General features: G+C 43.2%; 1 protein-coding gene across 1 annotated transcript in view; it reads left to right on the top strand.

The window, feature by feature from the left end:
• Positions 1-27966, top strand: part of DNAH6 (dynein axonemal heavy chain 6) — a gene marked incomplete at its 5' end in the record, with an annotated part of 184661 nt that overhangs the window by 46939 nt on the left and 109756 nt on the right. Inside the window, 12 exons of the mRNA XM_081318905.1 lie at positions 6-161; positions 872-1033; positions 2787-2924; positions 4749-4916; positions 7122-7270; positions 8017-8124; positions 10028-10583; positions 11480-11602; positions 12701-12883; positions 16206-16349; positions 23286-23507; positions 24539-24686. Of these exons, the coding sequence (XP_081175031.1) occupies positions 6-161; positions 872-1033; positions 2787-2924; positions 4749-4916; positions 7122-7270; positions 8017-8124; positions 10028-10583; positions 11480-11602; positions 12701-12883; positions 16206-16349; positions 23286-23507; positions 24539-24686 (2257 nt within the window). The remainder of the gene's footprint in view (positions 1-5; positions 162-871; positions 1034-2786; positions 2925-4748; positions 4917-7121; positions 7271-8016; positions 8125-10027; positions 10584-11479; positions 11603-12700; positions 12884-16205; positions 16350-23285; positions 23508-24538; positions 24687-27966) is intronic.

Below are 27966 nucleotides of genomic sequence, written 5' to 3'. Positions count from 1 at the left end.
GCAAGGTGGATTCTGTGGACAATTTTGACTGGCAAAGACAACTGCGCTACTATTGGGACCTCGATTTAGATAACTGTGTGGCAAGGATGGCTTTATCTCAATATACCTATGCCTATGAATACTTGGGTGCATGTCCAAGATTAGTGATAACGCCACTCACGGTAATGTATTGCTGTTATTTTCTTGCCTGCAAGAAAAAATTATTTCAGTGGAAAGATACTGTGGGAGGAGAGGTTTGGGAAATGAAAAAAAGCAGAGAAAACAGGAAATACAGCAGAGCAATGACAAGTTAACAGCGGGAGGCTAAAAGTGGTAGGGTGAAGGTTGATGACATTTGGAGATAGTGATGATCACCATGGAGCTTTGGGGCTAAACTTTCTCTTCTCACAAGGTAGATGGTGCAGCTGAAAGGACCTTTGTAGTAGAACTTCTTACCCCCTACCCCCCACCAAAAACCCCACCCGGAAAGAAAAAACAAATAGAGACATTGATGAGGGAACAGAAAAAATAAATACAATACAGGTCCCGTAAGATTGATTGTGGTAGCCCCATGAGACTAGTTTAAGTGTAAGGTGAAAAATAAAATTAATTGTCATGCCCTGATTTCAATTCTAGTTAAAAAGCCTCTAGCCTACATAGCCTCAGGACTAGGTTGGGGGCAGATTTAGAAGTCAAGAAGAAGCTTATTGAGAGACCAGTTGTTTTTTCTTCGTCTCGAGAGTCCAAAATTAAGTCAGAGATCCACTGACATTCCATATAATTATGGCACGACGTGATGTTGCAACCTAACTGTGCAGTTGTAGGTATGTCATGTTCAGATTTCCTCACACTATCACGCATGTGCAGATGAATATACGTTAACTCTCATTAGGATCGTTGCTATCTTTGCCTGATGGGAGCCCTGCAACTTGACTTAGGGGGTGCCCCAGCTGGACCTGCTGGTACTGGGAAAACAGAGACTACAAAAGATCTTGCAAAAGCACTTGCCATCCAGTGTGTGGTGTTCAACTGTTCAGATGGCTTGGATTACAAGGTATGGCACTCCAGCAGGCTAACCAAAATGGGAGAGTTGGTTTCTATAGTAAAGCGCAGTAATAGTTTCTCTAAAACAGACATGTCAAACACAAGGTCCGGGGGCCGGATCCGGCCCACGAAGTGGTTTCATGTAGCCCGCGAAGCCAACCTGGAAACAGTGAGGGAACGGCCCCCACTGCCTTGACCCTGGCCCAGAGACCCTCCTTCTGCCAGAGACCCTTAGATCTGTCCCACTCCTGCCCAGGCCCCCATAGGCACCCTTGATGCGAACGATGTAGAGCTGGCCATGCCCACCCAGTAGGCCATATGCACTCTAGCCACACCCACCCAGTAGGCCACGCCCACCCTGGCCATACCCACCCGGCCCCCTGAGGGCAACCGCAATGCTGATGCGGCCCTCAATGAAATTGAGTTTGACACCCCTGCTCTAAAATGATAATCTCAAAGATGAGCCAGTCATTTTCATCCAGTGCTTAACTGATCGATCTTTGGACACCTTAGCTAGAATAGAATGAGAGAATTGAATAAAAGAGCGAGTTTGAAACTATGTAAAAGAAAAAAACAAAACAACAATAATTTTATGGAGAATTAAACATCAGTGGCCCTTGGTAAGATAGAATTTTAAAGAAATTATTTCTCAAGTTAACGATTCTTCTAGCAGAATTAATTACAGCAAATTGGGTTATTGTCCAATTATTCGATCCGTCTGTCTGTTCAGTCCCTTTCATAATGATCATAGCAAGGTCAGTAGCTTTCTTTAGATGTGATGCCTAATCTTGGTTTATTAAATAAGCCAGAATCTGCTCCTTAAATATTCAAATACATAATTGTTTGATTTACATACATGTTTTCTGCATTGTTCGGAACTTATGAGTGTTGCTAATTCTTTTATCATTGGAAGGATGAAGAATAAATGCAAATTAGAGAGAGTCCTTACAGGGCATCAGTCACTCTTGGAATTGTTTTGTTGTTTTGCTTTTTTTTCCCTTAGCACTGGTTAGCAATCAGTACAAACGTTTAACCTAGTCCCCAAAGGGGTAAACAAATTTTAGCATAAAGTGAGTGGAAAATGACAGCAGCGTCTATTAGGTCACTCAGTAATTGCATCTATTGAACTGCTGGTATAGATTCTAAGAGTAAGTATGCTTTTAACATCTACATATAAATATTTATGAATTAAATCATCCACAGTCAGATATAAAAAGCCTGGCATGGTTGCTGTAGATTGTGGAGTGTTATAAAGAAGTGCTGAAGCATGGTGGGGAAAGACGTTTGATGCCATTAAAAAAAGATGGAAAGAACTATGAAAGCATCCACACCTGCCTCTTAGTTCTTTGGACTAAGTTTCAGTTTTGAGTCTCTCCTTCATATTTCTCTTTGAAGGTGGGATAAAGCAATGTAACCATATCCATTAAATCAGAATACCATGTTTAGATGCAATGTCTAATAGCAGCACACAAAACTGTTCATAAATCAGCTTCAAACTATGGTTTGCATTTTAAATAAACCTAATTTGCTTTGGGCTAATGAGCCAGTTGGCACCAAACATTCAAACAAGCCAGTGTAAAGTTGAAATAGGCTTCTGTTAGTTTGACGAAATGATGCAGAGATTTAACACAGACCTCATGCAACTTGGATGTGCGCATTCATCCCTCTCATTACGCACTTTAGGAGTTGATACTTGAAACTACAACTGATCCGAGGATAAACTTTTAAGACAACATAATAACAGTGTATGCCTATTTTTTCAGATGATGGGGCGCTTCTTCAGTGGCTTGGCACAGTCTGGAGCCTGGTGCTGCTTTGATGAATTCAATCGAATTGATATTGAAGTTCTGTCTGTTATTGCCCAACAACTGATTACAATAAGGAATGCTAAAGCAGCAAAGGTAGCAGATGCTATGTTTCATGTGTCGTTGTTGTTGTTTTAAAAAATGTAATAGGTAAATGTATTAATTAGCATCTTTTGGTTCTCTGTATCAAGAGGAGTGAACCAGGGAAGCATTTCTACCCCACCCCTCTTCAATTTTTATATAAATTCATTAACAGGACATGATTTTCATTCTTCAAAGGATGCTGATTAATGATTAGCAGTCCTGCTCTGTGCAGACATTGTTGTTTTTTGATCCAGGACATAAAGTTGTTTGAGGAGAGCATTGCCATTTTCAGTGGAGCACTAATAAGATAAACATCGAACGGTCCAGCTTTTGCAAAAAAACCCAAAAAACTAAAAAGTCATTGCTGATTTGTAAACGAGGGAGGAGAAGAAGAAGAAGTGGTTCAGCAGCTTAAAGACTCTGGATTTGCTGGCTGTAAAAGATCAGCTCTCGGTACTCCAGCAGCTCGAGCCCTTGCACCAAGGGAGGGAGCGAGTTCCCATCACTCACCTCAGCTTCTGCCAACTTAGCAGTTCGAAAGCATGCGAAACTGCAAATAGATAAATAGGTACCACCCTAGTGGAAAACTAATAGCGCTTTGTGTGATAGCAAGAAATCAACTGGCGCTGGACCTGTCTGAAGACGAGACAAAATCAGTAGAGAAAAGCCCCGGATGATGCTGATACTCCCGTAGAACATTGTTAGCCAATCTATGTGTGGAGCTGGTTTGTCTCCTGCAGTGCTTCCTGGATAGCGCACAAGTATGGAAAAAAAATGAACTAGCATTCTTAGGTAGCCAAACTAATCTGTAATAACATTGTAGACTTTCTGGCTTTCAGTGTACCAGTGCCATATGCTAAGCAAATAATAAGGGAGATATTGAGCAAGACCAACGATTCAGTTACTTAACCATTGTTTTTCATTTTTTTTATCTCCCACAAGAACACAACATGTAATATCTCAAAATACTTAGGAGAGATCTGCTGCTATATTGAGTTTTTATCAAACTAGAGGTACCCAGAATATGTTTCTCAGTTATTTTACAGGATCCAGTCTATTTTCTATTACTAGATGAGATCTAGTCCACATTTCGAAAATCTACTCTCCAAGCCCCCCAACTGCACTCTTAAGACTTGAGACTGATCTGTTGAAAGTCAAGGCAAAAATTTGGGCTACCGTGTTTAATTTTTAGTTAGAATTAAACCTGGTGCCTTTTAGGTTTGGCCTTTCATATTGAATGATGCTTGCCATTCTGTATGGTGCTATCATTGTAGCTGAACTCAATTCATGTGGCTTTTCACCACAATTTCTCTTGGCTTTCGGGCTTAGGCATGCTAAACCAAGTGTTAAAACGAGTTAATGAGATAGAACATCAAAGAAATGTGTCTTTCGTTCCAAGTTATTACTTGCTTAAACCAACTAAATTTCTTTACAACTCAACACTTCCTATACGTAACAGATGCAGTGAGTTACACTCTGTGATGATTTATAGAAAATATAGGGGATACTAGCTGTTCTTATGTGATTTGAGTGACTTTGAAACATTAATTCCTTTGTTTTTATTTTTCAGCACAGACATTGGAATACGTATATAATGGAAATAAATAATGCTGAGCCATTAAACTTTGGGTTCAGCAATTTTGAGATACATTGTTTTGTTTTTATAATAAGCTGATATTACGGTTTTATGTTTTATATAAATTAATATCTTATGTTTTATGTATAATTATACTGTATTCATGAAGGTTCTGATCTATGACTGAAATAAAGACAATAATTTGGATGTAAATATAAATGTAAATGGCTTTCTTTCCCCCCCCCTTGCTTTTACCAAAGGTCACTCGGTTTATGTTTGAAGGACGCGAAATCAAATTAATTATGACTTGTGCGGCTTTCATTACTATGAATCCTGGCTATGCTGGACGAACAGAGTTACCTGACAACCTAAAAGCACTCTTCAGGCCATTTTCTATGATGGTTCCAAACTATGCTTTGATTGCAGAGGTACTTTTTCCATACCTATTGTTAGGGCCAGTGGCAGCAATTAACAACAATAGAGCAGGTCCATCATTCGATTGCTTACGTATTTTCCCCAGCCCAGCCAACCTATCTAAACCAGACCAATATGTTTTCCACACCTCCTGCTTAGAAGCAGTTAAAAACATGATTTCCAATCCACGAAGGCTCTGAAAAGGGATCCTTGAGGCAGTGAGTATTTTTGGGCTAAATGGTATAAGACTAGACAGCAGGTCCAAGGTCAAACAATTCCATCTGAATCCCTCACTTTGGATTCAACCTAATAGTTTTAATAATTAATTTAAACTATTATTACTATTATTAAAACTGTTTAAAAGGTTTAATTAAAGGCATTTCTCATATACTTTGTTAATCAGGCTAATATTAGCCTTTTGCTTAAAAAAAAAGTTTACTATCTGTTCTTAACAGTTTAATTATTTAATAGATTTACTAACTGTACTAAACAAGACGACCAGAGCACAAGTAGGGATTTCAACTTTAGATTTTAATTATAAATTTAATAATTTATTTTACCTTTTTTCTACTCACTGACTTTGAGTTGCTCAAAGAATGGATACTGGGAAGTGCGGGCGAGCATTATCGGGAACTGACACCACGCTGGAAGTCAGCATGCCCTGAGGCTTGTTATGGATGGCTAGTCTGAGTTTTCGTAACATTTCACAGTAGACGTCTGAATTGATGGTCGAACCATGCTCCATGAACTTCACTAGCAGTACACCTTTGGCATCTTCACATTTGGCGGGATTTTCTATGGCACCACTTCTGGTGTGGTGTTGCTTCACGATCATGCTCGCCCCCACACACTGCTAGATGCACCCAAGAACTTTTTAAGCAGTTCCGTTGGGATGTTTTTGATCACACACACACCCCTCCCATAACCCAGATTTGGCGCCAAGCAACTGCTACTAAGGAATTTCAAACCTTGTAAGACGTTATGAGAAGTGCCTCAATTTGAATGGTGATTATGTGAAAAAGTAATGTAATGTAGTTTTCTAATGTATATAATAAAAGTTCTATATCTGCAAGTGGCTGTCATTGATAACCAAACAGAGGTTTATTTCTGAATTGGCCGTGTATTACAGAATCAGGTAGTCCTGCTTGAAATACTTTGAAACCTCTTCCCAGAGGAGAGCAACAGAAACAGACCATAAAGTGGGTGTGTGGAGTCTCTAACAATGCTTTGAGCTGTAAGCACCTAGTGCTTATAAGATCATCCTGAATACCAGGAAGTGAGCTTCCTATGGTCTTCTCAGCTGTCCTTACCCAATCTCTGTATGGACTTTCTATCTGAGGCACTGCTGTCACCAAACCAGACAGTGATGCAGTTTGTTAAAATGCTGTCAATCGTGCCTCTGTAAAAAAGTGGCCAGGACAGAAGGAGAAAAATGTGCTCTCCTCATCTGACACAGGAAATGTAGACGTCGGTTTGCACGCTTCACTAAGGATGGCGTGTGGAGAGACCAATTCAGATTATTAGTTATCTGCACACACACCCCAGATACTTAATACTGTTGACCACCTCTATAAGTGCATCCTTGATACTGAGTGGAGTATGGCTATGCCAGCTCTTTCTGAGATCTACAATGATCTCCTTTGTTTTATGAACATTTAGAACCAGGTTACTTTTATTGCGCCAGTCCACCAGAGCCTTCACCTCTTCCCTATAAGCGTCTTCACTGTCGTCCCGGCTAAGACCCGCCACTGCCGTGTCGTCTCCATACTTCACAATATGATTTGTAGCAGATTTGGCACAGCAGTTGTGGGTCATCAAGGTGAACAGTAGCGGACTCAGGGCACAGCCCTGTGGGGAACCCGTACTCAAGGAGATGGAAACTTTCTTTCCAACGCGCCCAACCTGGGGCCTATCAATAAGGAAATCAAGTTATCCTGCCTTTTTAACTTCTTTTATTAACAGCTCAAGACAGTGAACCTATCTAACATTCCTTCCTCCTCCTCTTTTCTCCACAACAATAACCTTGTCAGGTGAGTTGGGCTCAGAGAGAGTGACTGGCTCAAAGTCACCCAGCTGACTTTCAGGCCCAGGGCAGGATTACAACTCACTCTCTCCTGGTTTTTAGGCCAGCATCTTAACCAGCAGACCAAAGTGGTTCTTTAGTTATCTAGTTATGCTTGGGATTTTTGATTTTTGTAAGAATGTGGTTTATATTTCAGGTTATTCTGTATTCTGAGGGATTTGAATCAAGTAAAATACTTGCAAGGAAGATGACCCAGATGTATAAACTCTGTAGTGAACAGCTTTCCCAACAAGACCACTATGATTTTGGAATGAGAGCTGTCAAATCTGTGCTGGTCATGGCAGGGTAAAATATTTTTGTTTCTTTGTTTGTTTGTTTCCCACCTTTATTATTTTTTAGAAATAACTCAAGGCAGCAAACAGGCCCTAAATACCTTCCTCCTATTTTTCCCCACAACAACCCTTTGAGATGAGTTGGGTTGACAGGGTGACTGACCTAAAGTCACCCAACTGGCTTTCATGGTTAAAGTGGGATTGAACTCACGGTCTCCACTTCCTAGCCTGATGCCTTAACCAGTAGACCAAACTGGCTTTCATGTTCTGCGAAATGCAATTTTATGTAGAGGCTGATACATTCACGTATTGTTAGGAAAAAGCTTTATACAGTGGACTTATAGAAAATAAAATTATTTCTACGTGTAACTTCTGGGCAATAAAGCTTTTGATGAATGCCACTAAAGTGTATATTTTTATATTGACATGATTAATGACAGGTATGTACAACTTGCTATATAATAAGCAGAACAATCCATTATTTGTAGTTGTTTTATGAGGGTTTAATTCGTCTGTTTTAACAATCTGTATATGATTGTGAAACAAAACATATAAAGCACCTAACAATGAGAAACAACATTGGTATATAATAAAACATGTTTTACTGACCCCGTAGCAATATTTAACTGATAACTATAAATTTAGGATTTTGTAGTTATTAGAGAAGACCTTTATAAACTTCCAATTTCCATATATGTCTAAAGTAACTGACATACTAATGTTAATATAAACTTAAAATACTGTTTTCTGTAAATTTAGATCACTAAAGAGAGAGCATCCAAACCTGAATGAAGATGTGGTTTTGATAAGAGCCTTACGAGATTCGAATCTCCCAAAATTTCTTGCAGATGATGCTCTTTTGTTCAGGTACTTTTAAAATTCATTCTTACTTTTTTATTTCATTATAAGATCCACAATGAAACAAAAATGAAAACAGACGGTTTCCTTAAACTCTTCAGCACTTGAAACCAGATCCAGAAATGGATTGTGAATCAATAAGTATGCTAAAGATTTGATTCCATTCTTCAGTCTGAATTAACAATCTTAAGGTCTATTCTGTATGATTGCAATTAGTTAGTCTATTGTTGTTTCAAAGGCAATCCCATCATGACTGTAGTGTAATAATCCAGCCAAGAGGTTGAAGCTGTTGTTGTTGTTGTTGTTGTTAGCTGCGAAGTCGTGTCTGACCCATCGCGACCCTATGGACCTTTAAAATACCTTTCTCTTCCCAAGGAAAGCTCAGATGAGTATCCTGTATAAATTCAGGAGATTCCCAGATTTAAAATTTTCCTAAAAGGATGTAGAGGGCAAGCAACTGTGCCTTCATATCCATTAAAAATTACCCAATCGGTCCTACATTTTTGTAGGTGTATCTGTTGTTGTTGTTAGTTGCGAAGTCGTGTCCGACCCATCGCGACCCTATGGACAACGTTCCTCCAGGCCTTCCTGTCCTCTACCATCTTCTGGAGTCCCTTTAAGCTCACGCCTACTGCTTCAGTGACTCCATCCAGCCACCTCATTCTCTGTCGTCCCATTCTTCTATTGCCCTCAATCTTTCCCAGCATTAGGCTCTTCTCCAGTGAGTCCTTCCTTCTCATTAGGTGGCCAAAGTATTTGAGTTTTAGCTTCAGGATCTGGCCTTCTAAAGAGCAGTCAGGGTTGATCTCCTCTAGGACTGACCGGTTTGATCGCCTTGCAGTCCAAGGGACTCGCAGGAGTCTTCTCCAGCAAGCTGGAGCTGTATAATCATAATAAGAGTGCCTTTGTTTCTGTTGATTCCAAACATATATGTACACTAAAAAAGGGACGCGGTGGCTCAGTGGGTTAGGACGCTGAGCTTGTCGATCGGAAGGTCGGCAGTTTGGCGGGTCGAATCCCGAGTGCCGCGTAACAGAGTGAGCGCCTGTTACTCGTCCCAGCTTCTGCCAACCTAGCAGTTCGAAAGCACGTAAAAATGCAAGTAGAAAAATAGGGACCACTCCGGTGGGAAGGTAACAGCGTTCCGTGCGCCTTTGGCGTCTAGTCATGCCGGCCACATGACCACGGAGATGTCCTCGGACAAGCGCTGGCTCTTCGGCTTTGAAACGGAGATGAGCACCGGCCCCTAGAGTCGGAAACGACTAGCACGCATGTGCGGGGGAACCTTTACCTTTACCTTTACCATGTACACTAAGCAGATAAAGATTTGCTTAGCTACAGAATCCTGTTATACTCTGCAGTATAAGTCACACATGGTGAGATGGGCGGCAAACAAATTTAATACATACATACATACATACTTATTTACTTCTTAGGACAATATTGGATGAGTGAGTTCCTGTAAAGTGGAAATCCAGATTTCATTATGAATATTTCTCATTTCTGGCTATCCTCTGTGATATTGTTTCTCTGACTGCTTCAGTTTAATACATGGAGGTGGCAAGGACAAGGCAATTTTGAACTTAAAAGTTTTGAATCTGGGATTTTTATTTTACCTAGTGAATATTTACAGCTACCTTGTTATGCCCATTTTTTGTACTCCGGCCATGGTTGGGGAATAGAGAACCATGATTCCCAGTTTGGTTTTTTACCCAACCATGTCTGTCAGCATTTCAGTTGAGAGATGGGGTAAAAGAAAAGGAGAATTAGAGGAATTAACAACAGAATGCAAATCCTCACATTTGTTGAAATGTAAAATGTTCTCTTTGATAGCTTAAATTTTGCACTGGTGGTGATGGGGTACCAACAAAGTAAATAAACGAGCAAATCTCTTGTGCTTCATTTCTTTCAGTGGAATTATATCTGACCTTTTTCCTGGTGTCATAATCCCAGAACATAATTATGGAGTGCTACAGTCGACAATAATAGATACCATTCTTTCCAAAGGATTGCAGACCGAAGCTACCATGATTCGTAAAGTGATTCAGCTGTACGAAACTATGCTGGTAAGGCATGGGGTCATGCTTGTTGGACCAACAGGAGGTGGAAAAACTACAGTTTATCAAATTTTAGCAGATACACTTGGAACTTTACATAAAGCAGGTGAGGAATATCATTTTTTCCAGCCAGTTAAAACATATGTTCTGAATCCTAAATCAATAACTATGGGTGAGCTATATGGTGAAGTTAACAATTTAACCCTGGAATGGAAAGATGGCTTAATGGCACTTAGTGTGCGAGCTGCTGTAGTTGACACCTCTGAAGATCATAAATGGATCATCAGTGATGGACCCGTGGATGCACTATGGATCGAAAATCTGAACACGGTTCTAGATGACAACAAGATGCTTTGTTTGGCTAACAGTGAAAGAATCAAACTGACGCCATCCATCCATATGATGTTTGAGGTAATTTACATTCTTAGTTTTAATGGATTTTCTAAACGCTATATTCAGAGTATCACTGGATTTCACTGGGTTTGTTTCAGTGCTTTTCTCAAGAACAGCATCGTGGTTCAGATCTTCAAAACTAGTTTGATTTGGATAAACGTGGAAGCCTCTATTAACTATGTCTTATTCAAAATATAAAAATGAGCTGTAACTTTGTCTCTTACATTTTAGCACTGGGGGAATTGCTGTTTTCAAAGTTTTTGTTTCTTGTATTTCTTCTATATGAGGCAATAAATGTTGTGTAGCCTAAAACCTTGCTTGCATTGTTATGCAACTGAACAACAATTTTACATCTGCCCTATATTTAAAGTTGTTTTTTAAATTATGTATGACTTCATAATTTGACTATCTTATGAGTTGCCTCTGTTGCTGGAAGAAGCAAACCAGTGTGTGCTGTTGACTCAAGCTGATAGGGCAGAAGGAAATATCGATAACTTCATCTTCCAGGATGGGAAATAATTTCTTTCCATTCTAAACATTGGAAAATTTTTATTTTGGTTTTTTTTTAATGAAAATTACAAGACTGGAATAAACATTCCCTTAATGTTATTACTGTATTTGAGAAATACTGTACCCTGGATCTCTTCCTATTTTTTTTTACTCTTGTGTGATTAGAGTTTTGAGGTAGAATATGAAAGATTTGGAAGTCCTTCTTCAGAGACCCAAGGTGAAATCCTGAAGCTTTCCTCTTTGCTGTGAAAGCCAACAATGCTTATATCTGTCTGGGATTACAATCTCAATTAACCAAGAAATAGAGATGTTATTTCTGAACCAAAGATCCAACTTTAGCTGCATTGCTATCTTTGCTAAGAATATGCTGAACTAGAAACAGGTGCAGTGTCTATGAATTTTAGGTAGAAGACTTAAGAGTTGCTTCTCCTGCCACAGTAAGCCGATGTGGAATGGTATACATTGACCCAGAGGAATTGAAGTGGATGCCCTATGTCAAAACATGGATGGCAGGCCTTGAAGAAAAAGTATGTTTTATCTAGTACACAATAATAACTAAGCATTTTGCACATTTTTGTTAAGACCGAATATTCTCTGAGGCCACCTTTGTTATAGGTCCCACATTTATGTAACGTACTGGTCCCAGAAGAACCCTTGGCCTTTTTTGTTCTGGTATTCAAGCAGATATTGAATGTTTTTCTCAGTGCTTTTTTTGTAAAAAAAAAAAAAGTGCCGGAACTCACACACATCATACAACCCACCTTGCCTACCCTACAGGGTTCCATCCGAAAAAGGTGCCGGAACTCCATTCTGGGCGTTCTATGACAAAAAAAAGCCTTGGTTTTTCTTTTTTTTCAAACATGCCTTTGGTGTTACGCTACATTGGGCAATCAGCATGTTATATTTGATGGCCATGCAATTTATTTTTAACTTACCTATATTGTTGTAAGGTGTCCAGAACTTGGGATGGGCAGCATAGGGAAGGGAGGGAGGGAGGGAGGAGATTCTCAATTCCCATAATCTGCTTTTTCATTGTTGAAATGGCTTTGTAAAACGGCTATAAACTTAGGTATCTTCCCTCTGGGCATACCAGTACCTTCTTTTGTTTCTCATTTGTCCTATTTTTGTCTCTAGACCTATTAGCGCAGGAGACTTTAGAGTGCAATACTATATTCACGCGGTGGCTCAGTGGGTTAGGACATTGAGCTTGTCGATCAGAAGGTCAGCAGTTTGGCGGGTCGAATCCCGAGTGCCGCGTAACATAGTGAGCGCCTGTTACTCGTCCCAGCTTCTGCCAACCTAGCAGTTCGAAAGCACGTAAAAAATGCAAGTAGAAAAATAGGGACCACTACGGTGGGAAGGTAACAGCGTTCCGTGCGCCTTTGGCGTCTAGTCATGCCGGCCACATGACCACAGAGACGTCCTTGGACAAGCGCTGGCTCTTCGGCTTTGAAATTGAGATGAGCACCGGCCCCTAGAGCCGGAAACGACTAGCACGCATGTGCGGGGGAACCTTTACCTTTACTATATTCACTAATATATCAGATTTGCTTTCTTATGAAATGTACATTTTTCTGACTAGGTGAGGAAACAATAATTGTACGACAATATTGATTTTTGTTTAGCTCAATGAAGAAACAAGAACATATTTGTTCGAACTCTTTTCGCGTTATGTTGAAGATGGTCTAAAATATGTTCACAAAAAGTGTTCCCAAGCCATATCACAAGTGGACATCAGTAAAGTTGTTACTCTTTGCTGTTTACTGGAGTCATTACTTCTTGGAAAGGCAGGACCCAGTATGAACTTGGTATGTCTGTTTGCTTTTCCCTTTGTATAATTTCTTTTCTTTTCCTCTTTCTTTTTCCTACATGGTGGGATCTGATAGGTCTAAAAGGAGTAGAGGAAATTTTTAACATAATCCAGTCTTATTCTATTCTACATGTGGTCCAGCACTTGTATCCATTCATTCAGCAACTGCTCAAAGTTACGGGAGTACTGAAAAAAATGGACTTCTGACTAATCCGCATTTGTAAGTTCCCTCCATTGCAGCACCCCCATAGGCATGTGATCACAATTTGGGCATTCAGAGGCCCTGATTGCAAGTACAGTGTAGCAGTGGGCCACAGCTGCTGACAAGTAAAATCAGTGGGGACAACGAAGTCAGCGGGGAAGCCAGCAAGGAAAGTTGCGAGTTCCTCCTGTAAATTGCTCCTGCCTCCTTTTTTCCCCTGTGGAAGAACCAGTGGAGGATCTCATGCTCCATTGCCTCCCCATCTGCCTGCACTCTTTAGCAGCAGCCCCCAACCTTTTGAGCACCCGAGACCAGTTCTATGGAGAGAGGTTTTTCCACAGACCAGAGGGGGCAAGGTTTCATGTGCTCCCTGTATCCCACAGATGTGGCTTGTTTGCGTGGCCCAATTTCTGGCATCCCGCGGCCCGGTGCCGGTCCATGGACCAGGGTTGGGGACCCCTGCTCTATAGCATGTGCCTACCTGTAGTCTGCAGCACATACTCATCCGCACCACCCCCACCAAAAACCTCTGCCCACCCTCCCAATGCCTCCAACGGCTCTCTCAAGGCCTCCAGTAACCCAGCAAAAGCCTTTGTTCACCTGCCTGACTTCCATGGTATCTGTCTGTGAGAGTTCCCCCCCGTCTCACAACACCACTGCACTCCTTGCTTGAGACTGCCGCTTCTTCTCACGTATGACAAACGTGGTCCAGTGGTTATGATGGCAACCGAGACTTTTGGGATTACTGTCAGTAGATGATCTGGCCACATTATGCTGCACTCTACAGCATAAGGTAGGGGGAAAACATACATTGAAAGTATCGAGCACCGTTTACCAAACCTGCTAGAATCTAATTGTGGTATATTTTCTAAGACTAGGTGTGGAACAAACTTCATAAGCCTCTCTCTTCAGCTAGAATACACACTGCTTAAAAGACATTTCCCTTCAGACTTGTCTAAATGATTTCTGAGAGCGACAGTACATGGAAAAATAGCTTCACGTGTTGATTTCAAAGAAATACAGAGTAACACAGCCATCTGTTTAATATACGTCTAGCAATATTTCCATGCTGGTTTGTTCTATAGAAGCCAAGCTCAGGAAGAATAGTGTTTTTTTCCTAAACCATCTCAGAGTGATGATAGCAGTATTCTCTATATAGCAGTGGTGTTTTTGCCTGAAGCACTATGTAGAGAAAGCCTATTGTAGTAGTGATATTAACCTGTTGCTTAGAACTATAGCTAGTTAGCTATAGAAATACGTTCTGAATGTAACAATTTGAAGGCATGTATATGTAGATGGTACATGTATATATCCTTCAGCTTCATGAAAATGCATTCACTTGGAATGACTTGGGCTCATGATAATGATAGGTAATGTACTATGAAACACAAAATGCAGAGATATACAGTATATGACCCATTTCAATATGTTCATTTTTGAGAACTGTAGGGGACATTAAGCAAGGATCTCACGTGACTACAGCATCCAATTTCCTGCCCTGTTGACTTTGCTTATTGGAAGTTGGCAGAGAACATTGGAAATTGTGATCACGTAGTTATAGCTCATTGCAATTTCATAACTGCAATCTTGATCTCAAGTGCCCGGATTATGATCAAGTGACCCGCAGCAACAGCCAAAACTCCAAAGATCAGTTATAATTACTGTTTGTTCAGCATGTACGTAAGTTTGAACAGTCAATGAGTGAATGGTAATTAAATGAAGACCACCTCTATCCCAAGCAGGAGATTCCAATTATGCGTTGACATTTTTGTTCTAGGAGAAACTTGCTGGAAACCTGTGAATATATAGTTTAATTCTGATGAATGTTCAGAACTTATTTTTCCTTAACAATTCATCTCATTTTAATTGAATGCTCATGTCAGCTCTTCAGATGAGACATGCACCATGGTTTATGATTAAGTATGAGTTTGTAACTATTGATTCCACCCTTTTTGACACCTTTTTGTTGTGAGTTTAATGTGCACTTTTTTCAAGATTCATTACAGTGTTTTATAACACTACAGTGTTATAGAAACAAATCTAAAATTGGGTTGTTTAAGTGTATGTCTTCTGTTATCAATGAATGGAAATGAAAGCAGTCAACACTTCTTTAGCTCAGGTCTACAGTTCCTGTTTCTATTCTGTATGTGAGCCACAAGCTGGTAATATTATGATTAAGTTGGATTGGTTTGGGGAAGAGGGGGTTAATGAGTGAAATTTATTACATTGGCTTAAAGCATCCATGTTATTTCTTAACCACTTTAAAATGAGAAAAATCAGGCCAATATTTAGGTGTACAAGTAGTCTTTTGTTAACAACTGCCCTGTTCGGTGATCATTTGAACTTATGACAGCATCCCCATGGTCACATGATTACCCTTGCGATCGTCACAGCTGCCTTCCGACATGATAAGGCTAGCCAATGGGGAAGCCAGCAGGAAGTCGCAAGCCTCTGTCATATGACTTTGTGCTTTTCTATTTAGGGTGATTCTTTTAGCAGCTGAACGGAGATTGTCAGTCAGGCATTGTCATATTATATTTCACATAACTATATTGCTGGTCCCAGTTGAGGTAGTGAAGTGAAGACTACCTGCATTTTGAATTATTACTTATGGAGATTAGCACCAGGTTTGCCCCTTGAAGCATCCAGAACTCTGAGGAGATTTGCAGATGCTTGAAGCTATATTAGTCCAGGCTAAACTCAAAACTCCAACGGCAGCATTTGGGAATAAAATATCGAAAGTTCCATGATCGTGCTTTCCAAATTGTTCAGGATGAGTGTATTGTACAAATGCATTATATTTGTTCTGAATATTGTGAATATTAGTTAATTGAGAATTGATGTATTAAAATTCTAATATATTTGTTCGTAATGGCATAATGCTTAAATCTTATAAAATATGAATATAATGTGCACATATGTTTTTACACTACCAAATATTTTTTCTTTCTCAAGATATGTGGAATATATATTCCTTAAAGTAGCCTGCCATTTCCCAGGGAAGATCAATTTCAATTTGCAAAAATCATATTCTTCAAGGATATTTTTCTTACATTATTTTCTATCAAAATCACCTTTGTAGTCACCTAGCCCTAATCATCCTTTCCTATCTAAACAGGAACAATCCCGGTTAAATTCTCTTGTGTGCCAGACATTTGTCTTCTGTTATTTGTGGTCTGTGGGTGGAAATATAATGGAGAACTATTGGGATGCCTTTGATACATTTGTAAGACAGCAATTTGAAGATAATCCTGATGCCAAGGTATGAAATATATTGTGGGAATAATACTTTGGCTTTTGTGGTAATGCTCTTCATTATCATGTCGCAATAAAACAAGAGTGATTTTTCCTTTATTTCAACCGCTAAAAAGAGATATTCACAAATGTTTCTGGATTCAGATATACGCCCAAACAAACATCCCTTTAAAAGAATATTAGGGCAGGAATGTGCAAAATTCACAGATTTGGGGAGAAAATATTTGGGAAGAGAACATTCTGGAACTCGGGAAAGTTATCTTTCTCTGTAGATCTTGCTAAACCTCATCTTGAACTGGAGATGATCCAGCAGTTTCTGGAAATAAGTTCCCTGAACTGGAAATGTTTAACATGTTCTGGACCAGTTTTCTAACCTGTTTCAGGGCTGGATCAGCTCGGCTCACCCTGAATTGCTTCTGCTTTGAAGGATGGGGACCACCCCTGGAATGGCACTTTCAAGAGGTGTTTTGGCTGAAGTAAGGTTTCCTTAAACAGACAACAAACTGCAGCAATTATGCCATTGCTGGTGCATTTTTTTTTTTTTTGCCGGCTCCAAAGATGGCGGACGTGCTGGGGAGAGCTCCGTAACCCCCAGTGGTAAGGCGTCCCCCCAGGAGCCCCCCAGGGATGTCAACAAACCCCTGGGGTGGGGTCAGAAGTTGGGCAGCTGAGTTGGGCAATGTGCCGTCCGCTGCCGCCCCGAATCAGCTGTAGGGGTGCTGGGACATCTCCGCCCCACCGCCTGGGCCGTTGGCGGCCGTATTAAATGGGGCCAACATCCTTGCTCTGCCTCAGCCGCCTGATCTACTCCGGGCGGCGGCGGCGTCTCTGAAGGATCAAAGGAGACGCCGCAGATCATCTGTGAGGCGGAGGCGGCGAAAGCGAAAGCGAGGACAACAACAGCGGCGGTGAGAGCGCTCCAAGCCCAAAGCCGATCATCTTCCCCAGGGGGCTTGAAACAGCGGTGGCAGTGGCGGTGACATCTTCGGCCCACCCCCTGAGCCGCTGCGGCTGTACAGCCAGCTGAAGTGAGGCCGACGCCTCCGCTCTACCTCGGCTCCCTGGCCCGCTCCCGGGCAGCGGCGGCGTCTCCGAGGATCAGAGGAGGCGCCGCGGATCAGCTGGGCGGTGGAAGAGGCGGCAGCGGAGACGACGGCGGCCGGGACTGCTTCTCCAGGCCCAGTTGATCGCCTCCCAGGGGCCTTGACAGCGGCGGTAGCGCTGGTGGCGTGGCATCTCCGGCCCGCCCCCTGAGCCGCTGCTGCCGTTGCAACCATCCTGAGCGGGGCCGGTGTTGCTGTTCTGCCTCGGCTGCCTAATCTGCTCCCGGATAGCGGCGGCGTCTCCGAGGGATCAAGGAGACGCCGCAGACCAGCTGTACGACGGTAGCGGCAGCAACGAAGACGCGGGCGGTGAGGCGGCTTCTCTGGGCCCCGGTCGACCGTCCTCCGAGGGGCCTTGACAGAGGCGCTGGCAGCAGCGGTGTGGCGTCTCCGGCCCGCCCCCTGAACCGATGCAGTCATCTTGAGTGGGGCCGGTGCCTTGTTCTTCCTCGACCACCTTGGGCTGCTCCTGGGCGGCGGTGCCTCCAAAGGATCCACACCAAAGGAGACGCTGGGCCATGGAGGCGACGGCGGCGTGGGCCACAGCAGCAGCGAAAGCCTCTCCAGGCCCCGGCCGACCACTCTCACCAGGATCCTTCGACGCCGGCAAAAATGGACACGGCGTAGCGTCTCCGGCCTGCACTCTGAGCCGTTTGCAGCCGTGCCGAATGGGTGCCAATGACTCCTCTGTGCCCTGTACGGCGGAAGCGGTGGCGGCGGGGGCGAGGGCAGCGGTGACAGCCTCTCCGGGCCCCGGTCGACCGTTTTTGCCCGGGGGCCTTTGACAGCGGCGGTAGCGGCGGCGGCGAGGCATCTACGGCCCACACCCTGAGCCACCTCTTCGAGACACCTTGAACGGAGATGGCAACAGCAGCGACATGACACCAGGGACTCCCATGCCTCTGGGAGGCCGCGCTCCGGACGGTCCCCAACCAATGGGGGCCTATGGAGCTGCGGCCGGGAACAACGCCCAGAGGATCAGGGAGGAAACTGTTTGGGCGGCTGAACCACCAAAGCTGACGCCAGTTAATGAATCCCTCCACCTTGCCTTCTGCCCACTCTCAACCATCCTTGCCCATTCTCTCCCCACAGGACATAACGGGCCTGGGTGCAAGCCACGGTGGCAGAGTGGCTTGGCCTTACACCTGCAACCCCATAGAGGTGAGAGCTCTATGGGGTATGCTTCACCCAGAGTACGTTCTGGACCACCTCCGGAAGCAGAGACACAACCCATCGTGAGAGGATGAGGAGTGGCCTGCTTCTGGGGGTTCGCCCGGCCAAGTGGCAGTGGCAGGGTGACGATCCAGAAACCCACCTACCCGACTCGACCCTCCTGCAAATTCACCATCCAGGGGACTGCCTTCCCGGAACCCCTTGTGACTATGCTCCTTCAATACTCCAGCACAGTACTGCACGCCCTCAGGGGTTCCCCCCTCTCCTGGGTGCGACCCGCCTGCACTACATCCAATCTCGATGACGGGCCCGACCACTGGGCCTCTGAGAGATGGCCGGGCAGGGTCAGGGGCCTCCAGCATAAGCCCAACAAGAGGCCCCTGATTAAGTTCTTAGTTAAGTTTTTTGTGGGGTTAGGGAGGGGGGTGGGAGAAGACTATGGTTGCGCGGGAAAGGCACGCCTTCCAGCCACCATAACGCAGGCCAGGCCTACGACCATTCGCGACGGTGTAAAACGAGGACCAGTCGCCGATAATACCCAGTGGCGTACTGACAAACAACCCATTCCCAGGATGGTGGGGAACGGCAGAAGGTGCACAGACAGAGGGCCGTATCGTCACCGGGAGTGTCATCTCCGCTCTGTACAGGCGGTGAGACGCTCCGACCCTCTGTACTCCCCCGGAGGACCCGGGAGCGAAGGTGTGCAGCCTCCTATGCTAAGGCTGGTCTACCTGAATGCCAGGTCCGTAGCTAACAAAGCTCACCTCATTCGTGACCTAGTGGAGAGCGAGCATGCGGACCTGGCTTGCATCACGGAAACCTGGCTAGGCCCAGAGGGTGGTGTCCCTCTGGTTGACCTCTGCCCGCCAGGTTTCCAGGTGCTGCACCAGCCTCGGACCCATGGGAGGGGCGGGGGAGTGGCAGTTATCATCAGGGAATCCCTTAGCCCGCGAGAGACCACCGTCCCTCAGATGGTCGGGTGTGAGTCTCTCCTACTGAGATACGGCCCAGGGGCGCAGTTGGGCCTGCTGCTGGCGTACCTACCACCTAATCGTGCAGCAGCGGCCCTGCCCGAGCTACTCGATGTCCTCTCAGGGTTGGTGGTTGAATTCCCAAAACTCATGGTCTTGGGCGACTTTAACCTACCGTCCCTGGGAGGATCGTCAGAACTGGCTCGGGAGTTCATGGCTTCCATGGCGGCCATGGACCTGTCGCAAATAATTTCTGGACCGACTCATGAGAGAGGCCACACCCCAGACTTGGTTTTCTTGTCTGGACGGTGGCGTGATGATATCGGTGGGGGTGCCACGACTGTTACGCCCCTGTCATGGACCGATCACCACCTCCTGCGGCTAGACTTCCCCTTTGCCACCCCCCACCGTGGGTGCACGGTGCCAGTCAGATGGTACCGCCCTAGGCGCCTAATGGACCCTGATAAGTTCCAGGCAGCGCTTAGGGACACACATGCACTCCCTGCTCACAGCTCGGCGGATGCCTTAGTGGAAGCCTGGGAAAAGGCAGCCACGGAGGCTCTGGACCGAGTTGTACCCTTGCGGCCTCTGACCCGGCGCAGATCCCAGCGAGCCCCATGGTTCACTGCGGAGCTCCGGGAGATGAAGCGTCGGAGACGGGGCCTAGAGAGCCGTTGGAGATCCAGTCGATCCGAATCCGGCCAATTGCGACTAAGAATCCTCACCAGGTCTTATCTCGCTGCGATAAGGGTGGCAAAATCCAACTACTTTTCCACCCTCATCGCGTCCGCAGATAATCGCCCGGCTGCCTTGTTCAGGGTGACTCGCTCCCTATTGAACCAAGAGGTGAGGGAGGAACCCTTGCAGGGTCGAGCCGAGGAATTCGGTCAATATCTGCTGGATAAAATTGCTCGGATTCGAACTGGCCTGGACTCCAACTGGGCTGAGCTGGAAGAACAAGACATGGACAGTCTTGTCGACGTCATCTGGGAGGAATTTGATCCTGTGACTCCTAAGGAAGTGGACAGGATTATGAGAAGGTTGAGCGCCTCCACATGCTTACTGGACCCGTGCCCTTCCTGGCTGGCCTATGCAGCTCGAGAGGGGACACGAGGCTGGTTCCTAGCGGTCATCTCTGCTTCTCTGAGTGAGGGTCACTTCCCCACCGCCTTGAAGGAGGCGGTGGTGAGACCTCTCCTCAAGAAGCCCACCTTGGACCCATCCTCTTTGAATAACTTTCGTCCTGTCTCCAATCTTTGCTTCCTTGCGAAGGTTGTTGAGAGCGTGGTGGCGCACCAACTTCCTCAGATCCTGGATGAAGCGGTTTATCTAGACCCGTACCAATCGGGTTTCAGGCCGGGCTACAGCACGGAGACGGCATTGGTCGCTCTGATGAATGATCTCTGGAGAGCCCGGGACAGGGGCCATTCCTCTGTCCTAGTCTTATTAGACCTCTCGGTGGCTTTCGATACAATCGACCATGGTATCTTACTGCGACGCCTCAGGGGACTGGGAGTGGGAGGCACGGTTCTGCGTTGGTTCTCCTCCTTTCTCCAGGGTCGCTTGCAGTTGGTGCTGGCAGGGGGACAGAGGTCGACCCCGAGGCCTCTCGCTTGCGGAGTCCCTCAGGGGTCGGTCCTCTGGCCTCTCCTGTTCAACATCTACATGAAACCGCTGGGTGAGATCATTCGCAGCTTTGGAGTAGGGTACCATCAGTATGCTGATGACACCCAGCTTTTCATCTCAACTCCAAACAATATCAGTGATGCCCTCGACGTGATGTCCCGCTGCCTGAAAGCGGTCCGGGAATGGATGGGGAGGAACAGGCTTCAACTGAACCCGGACAAGACTGAATGGCTGTACGTACCGGCAAGCCAGAATATTCAGAACGTCCCATCCCTTAACATCGGGGACAAGTTACTACCCCCTGTTGATAGGGCCCGCAACCTGGGTGTCCTCCTAGACTCGCAGCTCTCCCTGGAAGATCACATAGGAGCTGTGACCAAGGGGGCCTTCTCCCGGGTTCGACTAGTTCGCCAACTACGGCCTTATCTGGACCTGGATGCCTTACGTACAGTCACCCATGCCCTTGTGACCTCTCGCCTAGACTACTGTAACACTCTCTACATGGGGCTGCCCTTGAGATCCACTCGGAAGCTTCAACTGGTGCAAAGTGCAGCGGCACGGACACTCTTGGGAGCCTCCCGATACTCCCATATCACACCTCTCCTCCGTACGCTGCACTGGCTTCCGGTTGCCTTCCGTGTGAAATTCAAGGTGCTAACAATGACATACAAAGCCCTACATGGCATGGGTCCGGACTACCTACGGGAGCACCTTCTGCCAATGTCAGCACCCCACCGTCCTGTGCGCTCCCACAGGGAGGGCCTCCTCAGGGTGCCACCGCTCAAGGAATGTCGGCTGGTGGCCCCCAGGGGGAGGGCATTCTCAGTGGGTGCGCCAGCCCTCTGGAACTGCTTGCCAACCGAAATCCGGATGGCCCCCGACCTCCGCACCTTCCGGCGCGACTTAAAAACCTTCCTGTTCCAGCAGTCCGGCCTGGCCTGATAGCTTTAATTGGGGTCCCAGTTGGTTTTTACTATTGTTTTTATTGTTCTATCTGTATTTTACCTACCTTACTCTGTACACCGCCCCGAGTCCCTCGGGAGAAGGGCGGTTTATAAAAACAAATAAATAAATAAATAAATAAATTTCAGCAATTATCGAACAGGTGTTGGAGCCAGACAACTTGTATGCAAATGAACAACTTGACGCTTTCTTGGCTATTTTAGGCTAATGCAAGCACCTCTCTTTCCCTTTGGTTTCTGGACCCAGTTCTCTATTATACAGTAATTTAGGCAATAAGAGATTCCCAATCTTTCAAACTGGGCTGTTCCTCATAATGAGGTTTCCAAGCATACCTGTGGCTCAGAATCCTAGATCAGCTACTTTTAAAACAACAAGCTGAGTAGACTAAACCTTAGTTTAAAAACAGGCTAAACAGGCGTGGTGCAGAGGTTGTTCCATGAAGCTGCAGAGAGAGAAGTGGGTGGTTCTCTCATTTATCTTATGAAAACACCCCCACTTCCACCCAATCTGTGCATGTCAGCTCTTTTTCAGGTTTGCTGACAGGCACTGATGTTAAAAAGGCAGCTTTCCCATTGCCTGCCCCCTCTGTCAGCATTTGCTGCTGATTTCTGGGTGGGTGGGTGGGTGTGGAAGAGGAAAACAAGGTGATTTTACTCTATTTATCCTCCAGGTCTTTCACAGTAAATTAAAAAAAACAGCACTTGATGGCATCATTGATATAATTTTCTATCTTCTGAAAGACTCATAGACACCACTCTTGGCTCTTACACTCTGTAAGATTTATTCTTGGTTCAAAACTTAAGTAAAGCTCATTTACAATAACTGGCAAACACGTGAAATAAATAAAGTTTTCCTTCATTATTTGCTGATTCAAAATGCATAGGGTAATACCTGCTTTAGATTTTTTTTAATGGTAAATTCTGAGGATAAATGAACAAAATTCTGCCTTCGTTACTGTAGAGGAAAAACCCGAGAATGTATTTCTGCTAGTTTATGGATGAAAGAATCTGAGCAATTTATGGTTCAAACTCCTATATCTGCATTAATAGAAATATTCTTTGCTCTTAGTCCTTGGTAGAATATTAACATGGCTGTTTCACCTTCTAGCTCCCAACTTCTGGTGATTTGTGGAGTGTTTACATTGATTATGATACAAAACGCTTGGATCCTTGGGAGCGAATTATACCAACCTTTAAATACAAAAGGACAGTACCATTTTTTGAAATGCTTGTTCCTACCACTGACACTGTACGCTATGGCTTTCTAATGGAAAAATTGCTAGCTGTCAAACATTCCGTGCTATTCACAGGAATTACTGGAGTTGGCAAAGTAAGAATTATTTGATTACATAGTGAAATTATTTTGTTTTGAAAACGAAACAAGACAACAGATTCAAAAGGGTTTATTAAAAAACATTTAAAAGACTGTTCATTAAGGCAATTTTTTTTTACTAAGGCCCAACCTTATGATTCTCACCATACACTTGGGTGTTGTGTAATTATTTTTTATTTAACAAATAACAGCACAAGGACTGTGAGCCAGATGAGGCATCATATGTAGACAAGAAGACTTGAACATTTTTCCCTACTCTAGGCCGAATCACCGTTCTTCAATTAAGAGTGCCATGTATGCTCTGTTCCCAGTTCTAATCAAGACGGTGGTCTTTCACACCACAGTCCCAATCTGACTCAACCCTTTTCTTCCCATCTCTTCAATTAGCCTGTCTGTTGCCACAAAAATCACACACACACACACACACACACACACACACACACACACACACAGAGAGAGAGAGAGAGAGAGAGAGAGAGAGAGAGTGCCTTGGAATGTGTGCCATGACTTTGCACAAACATCCCAAAGCAGTGGAACTTGCAGCAAATTGGCACAAAACTCTTTTTTGTCAATTTGGCAAAAACAGCCAGGAGCTAGGGACCCGCATGTAGGCAACACCAAGTTGCCTCTGGTTTGATGTTAACTCTAGAGACTGTGAAGGATTACAGGAAGAGTCATAATGTCTGCATTTGGGAAAATTAATTTTCCATTACAACCATAACTTCATTATAAAAGTTATAAAAGTTCAGTATTGGCTGATCAGCTAAAAAGGAAGAAGATAAATAAATGCATTATAAATGTTTTGAAAGACCTGTTGAGTCCCTTATTTAGTGGGAATGGGAAAAGAGAAAAAAAACTTGCATGCAAACATTTTTTTGGCCCCATAGAAATGGAAGAAATATGATTGGGAAATGTATTACTGCTCATAGGATTCTGTAGTCTGGTCCATGTGTAGCAGTATAGTAAATATTGGAGGGAATTACAGTATCTACATGTCCTGTTATTTATCTACTTTTTCTTTTACAAAGTCTGTAGTTGCAAGATCACTGCTTAACAAAATACAAGATGAAGCTGGCTACGTTCCTGTTTACTTAAATTTCTCTGCTCAGACTTCTTCATCCAGGACACAAGAGATTATTGAATCAAAATTAGAAAAAAAAAGAAAAAATATTTTAGGTAAAGATAAGTAAATACATTCTTTTTCTTGTAGTTGATTATTTACTTTTGCTTTTTGTTTGGTTTGCTTATCTGTACCTCTTGATCACCTGACAGAACTGAAGAAAATTAGCTTTCTTACAGGTACAATTCATTAATATTCTTCTTCCTGTTTCAGATTTGAATGTGAAATAATATAGTTGTACCTCAAAGTAATAGCAAAAGGAAAACTGTCTTGAAATATGAATATAGGGTGCAATATTAATTGTATGTTTCAACACTTTTACACAAGAGGGCACTATGGGCATTTGAGAAATCTAATATATTCATGTTATTATGTTCTATTATGTTAACCTGAGTTTAGTTTAATGAGGGTTTTTCAGTCAGCCTCTCCAGGAATTCCCAACTGCTGATGTTTATCAAATATGTTGAAAATATGTTGAAAACTCAGATTCTAATGAATAGTAAGTTTTTTTGTAGAAATAACAGAATAACAGTTGGAAGGGATCTTGGAGGTCTTCTAGTCCAACACCTGCTCAAGAAGGAAACCCTATATCATTGTAGACAAATAGTTGTCCAATCTCTTCTTCTTAAAAATCTCCAGTATTGGAGCATACACAACTTCAGGAGGCAAGTCGTTCCACTGATTAATTGTTATAATTGTCAGGAAATTTCTCCTGAGTTCTAGGCTGGTTCTTTCCTTGATTAGTTTCCATCCATTGCTTTCTTGCCCAGCCTTCAGGTGTTTTGGAGAATAGGTTGACCCCCTCTTATTTGTGGCAACCCCTTAGATATCAGAACACAACTATGTCACCCCTAGTCATTCTTTTTCATTAAATTAGACATATGCAATTCCCACAACCATTCTTCATATGTTTTAGCCTTCAGTCCCTTAATCATCTTTGTTTGTTCTTCTTTGCACTCCTTTTAGAGTCTCAGTATCTTTTTTATATCATGGCAACCAAAACTGGTTGCAATATTCCAAATGCGGTCTTATCAGGGCATTATAAAGTGGTATTAACACTTCATGTGATCTGGACTTTTTTACTTTTTTAATGCAGCCTCGGACTCTGTTGGCTTTCTTGGCAACTGCAGCACAGTGCTGGCTCATATTTAAGCGATTGTCCACTGGGACTCCGAGATCCCTCTCACAGTTATTACCATTGAGCCAGCTACCATCTGTTCTATACCTGTGCATTTGGTTTTTCTTACTTTTCTCACCGTTGAATTTCATTTTGTTAGATAGGGCCCTGTGTTCTATCTAGTCTGTCAAGATTCAGATGTGTTGCTCCACGTTGGGGCTTTTCTTCATGCTCTGTATGAATCTTGTCAATAGGCGTGTTCAGGAGAAAAAAAATATTTTGCTTTCTAACCTAAACAAGGTTTGGCCATATTTTGTTCTCGTTTTACTGATCTATTATTAAAGAAAAGAGGATAGAATTACGTGCCTCTCTTTGCCTCCAACAGAAACAGCAAAATAAACTACATTTCTTCACAAAATTCCTTTTTAAGATTAATCTACTTTGCCAGGACCCCTGGGATTAACTCCCTACAGCAGCGTTTCTAAATAAATCTGAGCTTTTCTAAATAAATCTGAACCCTATATTCGCTGCTGGGAGTTTGGGATTTGCAGTGCCAAAAGATCTGATGATCTCCAGGTTGGAGAAGCTGCCTTAGATGCAAATAACTATACTACTATACTACTAAAGACAGTTAAGGTAAAAAAAATTCAACTCTGATGATCATGGGCTATCTCTCATCTTCTGTTGCCTTCAGCCAATCAAAATTTCAAAGGCTTTCTTTTGATCTCTACTTTTAACAACATATCGCTGGAAGAGAACATAAAGATGATTTACTGCATCAGTTACAGTAGACTAGTTATTTTACATATTATTTATGTCTGTCTGCCTCCTTACTGTCAGTGTGCTCTGACATGTCTGATTTTAGCTTTAAACTTACTGGTGGGACTTGGTCATAGTTCACTCCAACCTTCACCAGAAAATATAAGATAAATACCATTATATCCAGTAGAGAAAAGAAATCTATTACCGCTACTTCTACCCAAGCGTGGATACAGAACATTTGACAACTTCTGTTTCAGATTTAAATTAACTGATTAATTTAATAATCAACTAATTGTTATACACTGCCCAGAGTCCCTCTCTGGGGGAGATCAGAACTGTAAAAAAATTAAAAAATAAGTAAATAAATAAATAATCCCACAGTTGTTCTGAAAATGGTACATTAGCATTTTTCATCTTAGTGCAAAATCACAGTACCTGTTTGGATTCTAGAAAATGTACCAATTTCATCACTGCTTAACAGAAGCATCCTAGCTTAGTATGTGCCATTGTATGCACTGTGATTATCTTTTAATGTCAGCCAGATCTCTTATAACTGTGATTTAATACCTCACTATGAAGCAGTATATAGGTCTAAGTGTTATTGCTATTGCTCATACATTATACTGTAAAAATATCTAAGTTACACAGTATGTGTTATTACAGCATGGAATATACAGTATAAAGTTGGTGTAAGGCATCGGGCTAGAAACAGGGAATTCTGCCTTAGGCATAAAGACAATTGAATGGTCTTGGGGAAATCACTCTCTCTCTCTGTCAGCCTAAGGAAGAAAGCAATGGCAACTCACTTCTGAAATCTTGTCAAGAAAACTGTAGGGACTTGTTCAGGCAGTCACCAGGAGTCAACACTCATTCAAAAGTGTGCACGCACACAAAAGTAACCTTCCCCAATACGATGCCTTCCATGTATTTCTATTATGCATATATAATCTCTCACTGGCATGATCAACAATTAGGGACTGTGAAAATCAAAATCAGATATTATATATCTGAACGATTTCATCTGAGAAGACTGAAGCAGAGGCATGCATTTTGAGGAGGAGCTAAGGATGAAAAGATTGAGGGGGAGAGAGCAAAGCAACCTAGAAAGGTTTGTGGAAATGTAAAAAGACTATCAGAAAAATGAAGTGGATACAAAAGATCCCAAATTGCTGGAGGCCTTGGAGGGCTGAATTCAATAACTAAGGAGAAAATAGTTTGTAAATGGAGAGTTAAGGATTTACTCTCTGTACCCTCTTTGTTCATCACTCTATTGCTCTTTATCTGAAAGACAGTTAATCTGAGATCGCTTCAATTTTGACTTCTGCACATACAATATGCTCTCACTCTTTTCCTGCTACAATGTAGTTATCCAAAGGCCAGGCTTTGATTAGCCCTATAATCTATTTCTTGTAAATACATTAACTATTATAAATACAATTGTCATTTCTGATGCAGCT

This window comes from Vipera berus (assembly GCF_964194415.1).
Source record: "Vipera berus genome assembly, chromosome: 2".
In the NCBI taxonomy this organism is placed as follows: Eukaryota; Metazoa; Chordata; class Lepidosauria; order Squamata; family Viperidae; genus Vipera; species Vipera berus.
Note: the sequence above shows the minus strand (reverse complement) of the source record. Positions and strands in the feature narration are given on the sequence as shown.